This window comes from Wyeomyia smithii, chromosome 1, assembly GCF_029784165.1.
Source record: "Wyeomyia smithii strain HCP4-BCI-WySm-NY-G18 chromosome 1, ASM2978416v1, whole genome shotgun sequence".
Taxonomy (NCBI): Eukaryota; Metazoa; Arthropoda; class Insecta; order Diptera; family Culicidae; genus Wyeomyia; species Wyeomyia smithii.
In genome coordinates, this window is record NC_073694.1 from 14,844,130 (window position 1) to 14,850,497 (window position 6,368).

The window sequence follows — 6,368 nt, forward strand, 5'->3', positions numbered from 1 at the left end:
AATTTGGGATAATTTTCCTCTTTGACATTTGGAAACGTTTTTTGGGATCATATTTTCTGTCCTTGGAAACACATTTGAGACCAAATTTTTGGTTTTAGAAACATTTTTAGTCATCCTGAGCTCAATCTTAGAACATTTTTTGCGTTTCTGGTCCTTTAAAACGTTTTCTTGCTAGTTTTAGCTCATTTTTACCTTTCTCAGTTCAATTTAGAATCATTTTCGTTTATTGACTTCGGGCTCTTCCGCCTTTAAGAAGTATTTTTACACCATTTTGAGCTCAATTTGGGATTTTAATTTTCTCTTACGGTTTTGGGAAGCCATTTTCGGTCTATTACTTAGCTCAGTTCAAGATCGTTTTTTTCGTGCTGGAACATCTTTTAGCATGATTTTTTGGCCTTTTATGCTTTTAACAGTATTTTGAAACGTACTTTGAGATAATTTTCTTTCTTATTTTATTTTGCCATCAGAAGATCATTCTGAGCTCATTTTGGAATAAAAATCCGGAAGCATATTTTGGAAAATAAGAAGCGTTTTTTCGCTATTCTGAACTCAATTTAGAAAAATTTTGTTTTGAAGCAGCTTGATTGACGCACATTGAAAAATGCGCCTTCAATATCGAGCAAACTTCCTAGACAATGAAGGTTTCGAAATAAAAACAGTCATGAATTAAAGTTGTGAGTGAATTACGAGTATAATCATTATTGTAATAATTAAAAACGGCATTAGTAGTATCCACTAAAGCTTTTCCCCCCAGCATGTGTAGTAACCGCTTTGTATAGAATTCTAGCACCAATCGTAGAGCAGTAACTCGTAGTTAGCAACCACATATTATATATAATTTATTTACTCGTTTAATGCGTTGCCTCCAAGAAATCATTGTGTACTCGCTTGCAGCTTTTTGGGAAAAAACATTGCGAAAATCCCTCGAATGAAAGGCCGAATCAAATCGCTAGCATCTGCGCAGCCGCAAAACAGTTCGGGAATCTCGTATCGATTAACGCAAACTAACTTCCAGTCGCTAGCTGGAGCATGTAATCTGCTAACCGAACTCGCAAAAAAAAAACAAACCGGAAACTTGCCTTAATGTTGTGAATGATGAAGCCTATCGCTAACTGTATTAGGAGGAATGCTAGTTGTTTTTAGAAGCAATAACTCGTAGTTAAAATGCATGAGCCGCACGCGAATGATTGTTCGAACCGCAACACGAGAGTCCTCTTCCCGTGTGCTGGGTCCCGGTCACGAAACCTACGCGACGCTAACCATTGCTGCATAGGAATCCTCATACAAAGCCCTTTTTTTGTTTCTTTCTTTTTTTTTTTTCGTTTACTCGTTTGAAGCATTTCTGTTGCACACACCATTCACCTAATTCGTTGCTAGTTTTTTTTTCTCACTCCCTCACCTACACTTTTTTCACTCTTAGCAAGTTAAAAAAAACTCCCAAAACAACACACTCTCGAGAGCCGATCCAAATCCACTACAGCCTCTTCTCTCTTGTTTCTGCTCTCTTTCTTTTCTCTCACACAGGCCCGAAGAACCAAAACGTTCCGCCTGGAAAAGCCTACTCTGATGCTCCCGCTAGAGGTCACCGTCGGCACTACCAGCACAAAGAAGAAAACACCCGGTCTCTATTACACTAACTCTAAATTCGTCAACGGCAACAGCAGCAGCAACAGCAGCAACAACAACAGTAAAAATATCAGCAACAATAACATTCTTCCGATGGTGGTTGTTCCACCCCGTTTAAGGCCTTTAACCCAAACGCGAGTTTCCGTCGTAACTGCGTCGTCCTCTCCGGTTCCAAGTAACACCATTCCGAGCTTGTCATCGCCATGCTCCTCCTCCTCGTCCTCCTCGTCGAGTACATCCGCTGAATCATCCCCTTCCTCAGTGACTACGGTCACCACAGTCGAGTCACACTCTTCCTCGGGTCCCGTACCCTCATCACGGGGTTTGATCGGGGAATACCTAGCGGCGAAATCCCGCTCTCAACAGCAACAGGTCCCTCCGCCAATTTTCAGCCCGACGGTGACTTCGACCAGTAGACCGGCAGACGACGAACCGCAGGATCCGTCCGAGCTGGACATGGCCTATAAGCATCCGATCCTGCTGATGGATGACGACGACCCGAAGTACTGCAGTGTGGTGTCCAGCGTGGGTAACGAGCGGAACCGCGAGGTGGAGGTGAAGTTTGTAGAGGACAACTCGATCGAACTGTTGGATGCGACGAAAGATGTGGCAGAAGATGACGGCGAAGAGGTGGAATCGTTGATTGTGCCGAAGCCGAAGATGATTGCGTTCCGATCGCCGCCCAAGGTGGGCAGTCCGGTTCGGTCGTCCGGTGGGTTGACTGAGGAAGATGACGATCGTCGTCGCAAGTGTCGCCTGGTGGGGAAGGTTAATCCTAATATTCTAAAAACGTGGGAACAACTGAGCGGAGGAGGAGGAGGCAAGGAATGCTCCACGGATCGCAGGCGGAAAAACAGCTTGATAACGGTGACATCGTCGGAGAACAGCGGCGATAAGCAGAGCTGCTTGATCTTCTACCGCAATCAGTTCAATGTGGGTGAGGACGAGGGTGATTTTACGGTTAATCGGATTCGGCACAGCGGGACGCTGTCCGCTAGTTCCGGTGGTGGTGGCGGTGATGGAATGATAACGACAACAACCGCTACGGTTTCAATGGTTACCTCATCCACTACGACGGAAACCAGCTCCGAGGGTTGCTATGATTTTTATGACAGCATCGACGCCGGCCATGATGGCAATCGGATGCGGGGCCTCGAGGGGCACAACGACGATGATGACGATGAGGAGTACGATCTGCTGGCGGCCGCCGGTGAAGGGCTGGCCGATTTTAGCTCACTGGACCGGAAAAAGCTCATGTGGTCAATCGATGTAGAATGAGGGTGTGCCGGGTGGGTGTCTGTGCGAATTTGTTGCAGTTTCACGAAAGCAATCAGTATTGATGACAGTATGACCGAGGGGGAGTTATTTTTTATGTTATGTTATTTTTTTGTTTGTTGAATAGACTGACTTATTGATCGTATTTATTCAGAAGGAATTGATAGGTGTAAGAGGGAATCCTGGGTGTTTCATCAAAATATTACTGGGAGTTCGGAGGCAATAGAATTTGTATTAATACGCGCGAATTCTAGTCAATCTATGATTTTGCTGTTGAGCGATTTCAAGCAAACTTGTTTATGAAGTTGGTAACGCCCTTGTGAGTTTTTTCGATTTCAATTATGCAAAGATGCCTAAATTACTGATGTCACCAAACTCACAAGATTTCCCAGAAATTGGAAAAGGTTGCTTTCAACACCTTGGTGGAAAATCCTTCTGTTTCATTATTAGTGCAAGCAAATCCTGACATTTTGCGTGTCTCTGCAGGAACTTGGCAGAAAATCGCAGTGATTAATATAATTTATTAAAAATTCATTTTTTTCTGTTGGTAGAAATTCTTACACCGAAAAGGTTCGACCTGCAGACCTCTAGTAGGCGCTGACCGTGTGTCTTAATCATCAACAATAAAAACCCTACAAAGAGCCAATAAAATGTCAACCAATACCATAACAACAAAATCCGTCATTTGCTCAATATCGATTTGATCGAAGCAAATCGCCGAATTGCAGCGTGTGCATTAACGAGTATTTTTTTAAAGAATAGAGAAAAAGAGATATTTGCACAAAACAGTGAAATTATCTTTATTTTTGATAACATTTAACTAATTATAGAACACACACAAAAAAAAGTGAAAAGATACATTCCAAATCAAGAGGGGAAAAGAAGGTGAGAAGCGAAGTCAGATTTTAAAACAAACCACACACACGAAAGCATAGTTTTTTAAAAAGCTACTCAATCAGATTTTCCGATCAACTTCCAAGACTTGATTGCAGATTCCGTACTGCGTCCCTCCTACATAGAGAGAAAGAGGGCTTTCGTATAAACCAAGGCTAAGGTAAACACTCTCTTTTAGAAAAAACGAATAACTTTCCTTGCATTATAGACTATCCTTAAACTCATCGGAATGACCCTCCGCCGTACCGCATGAACCCGAGGCAGCCGTCTCCTGCGGTTGAATTTTGCAACTGTGATACTCAAAATTATCAAAATCAAACCAAAAATCAAATCAAGAACCTCTAGAAAAATCTTTGGAAAGCTGGATAGCGTGTGAGCGCAGGATGATCGGATTTGCGGTACGGGGGACACATTTCTACTCTACTTACTATTGGGGTCAAACTGCTATAACCTAGTGAAGCGATTATTATCATCATAACCTTCATCATAATCATCCACCCTTAGCGAGTAGTAAATTATTATCGGTACTGATAAAGGAAAGATATACCATCATCAAACTGTGCGGAAGGTTGCGAAATATTGAAAAAAAAATACCTTAAAGAAAATTCACGAAAGAAGAAGAAGCAACTACATACACATACACACACACTACTGAATGCTGAATTAAAAACAAAACAAAACCAACTACTACAACTGCTATTATTCAATTTCATTATGTTATAAATATGTGTAAATACTATGAGAAGTAAACAAAAAAACAACAAACGTTAGCCACAGCGTGCGGGAATTGTAGGAAGTGAACAAATCTGTTTGATATAATAATAGTAACTATTATTATTAATACTATAATTATTATGAAATATTATTATTTGAAAAATATAAAAAAGTGAAAACATGTTATATATTTCAACTAAATTAAACAACAAAATAAAATGCAGAAGAAAGTGATTCATTACCTCTGAGGTCGTGGGGTACGGACGGTTAAAACCAAATGGCAAATCCTGGAAAACGAAAACATCTTCTGGGGGTTGGTTTCCCGGTACTATGATAGGTAACAGTCACGAATATTTATTTTGTGTGCATATTTCAATGTTCGATTTGATGTTTATTTCATTAGACTCTGTCAAGCTACCACATTGACTCTTCACTAGAATATCTCTTCAAGCTAAATCTCCTGGAGATGTTATATCAGAAAATAAATAGGCTACTGGGAGTAAAGTGCAGAACAACAAGATGAGCTCAACAGATTTGATCGCTCAAGGTAAGATTATTTTTTCGCTTTTATAATTTGTTTATACTGAGTTCAATTCCTTTTATACATACCTATCCCAAATTGAGCCAAGAATCGCCGAAAAATGCTTCTAAAGGCCTGAAAAGCCAAAAAAGAAAATGATCCGATACTAAGCTTAGAATCGTTAAAAAACCTCTTCTAAAGGCCAGAAAAAAAAAACAAAATACACAATGATCCCAAATTGAGCTCAGAATCACCGAAAACACTTCTAAAGGTCAGATAAATCCAAAACAGGAAATAACCCCAAATTAATCTCAAATGAGCTGGAAACCCCTCCCAAAGGCCGAAAAAAGCCAAAACAGAAAAGATCCTAAATTGAGCTCAGAATTTGCGATGAAAAACCCTTTTAAATACCAAAAAAGCTATTCTAAGCTCTATTTATAGATTTTTTTTTTTTCATTTTTCTGAGCTCAATTCGAGATTATCTTTTCTCTCTGGCGTTTAGAAGTATTTTTTCGCTATTCTGAACTTTTTCAACTTTGTAGCCTTCAGCAGCTATTTTGTGCCTTAGAATTATTTTTTTTTACTTTTTCTGAGTTGTAGAAGCGCTTTTACATTATTTTCAACTTAATTTTGTCGCATTCGTTTTTACCTTGAAAAGCATTTTTTCACTATTTTAAAGCAAATTTAGGATAATTTTTTTCGACTTTCCTGGCCATTGGAAATTATTTCTAATTCCTAACTTATATTGAATATTTCTTAGCCTTTGCCGTTTAGAAGAATCTTTCGCTTATCTGTGTCAAATTTGGGATTATTTTCTTTCCTTGTTGCTGGACTCAGAAACAAAACAAACAGTCTAAAAGTCTTAAACTGTGACTGTGATGGGTTTCCCGCGATTGCCTCCAGCTTCCTGGTTCACCTCCTCTCAATCGTGTAGACCAAGATGCACCCGTATTTCTTGGAGTCGGCCAGAGTTCAATAGCTTCGGATAAATGTTAGCAAATAAATTTCTGGTTCCAACGGCATCCATTTGAGTTCATCTTTTTTCGTTGTGGTCACGGATGAAGTGGTGGTTGGTACCCGTGCGTTTAGCGCAACATCTCCATGGGACCTCTTGACACCCTCTGTTTCTCGTTCCATCAGCGTGGATATTGCTTCAATCCGTGTAACGATTTCAGCAGCGTGCACTTCTGGGATCGCCATGTTAATATCCTCCATTTCATATGAAACTTTGATAAAGCCAGAATGTTACTTACGATCGCTTTCATACCTTGATTACTAAGATGTCCCAGCCTGGTTTTCGGTGCCACAAATTGGTAGCCCCTTTTTGATACCTTTTGAT

The 6,368-nt window shown here is 40.2% G+C and overlaps 1 protein-coding gene across 7 annotated transcripts in view; it reads left to right on the top strand.

Annotated features, from left to right (window-relative positions):
• The window catches only part of LOC129719165 (uncharacterized), a 179,474-nt gene extending 174,724 nt beyond the window's left edge, over window positions 1-4,750 (top strand). For all 7 annotated transcript variants that reach the window (XM_055670613.1, XM_055670616.1, XM_055670614.1 and 4 more), the window contains one exon: window positions 1,525-4,750. In XM_055670613.1, the coding sequence (XP_055526588.1) occupies window positions 1,525-2,904 (1,380 nt within the window). In that variant the 3' untranslated portion in view covers window positions 2,905-4,750. The remainder of the gene's footprint in view (window positions 1-1,524) is intronic.
• Window positions 4,751-6,368: the final 1,618 nt, after the last annotated feature.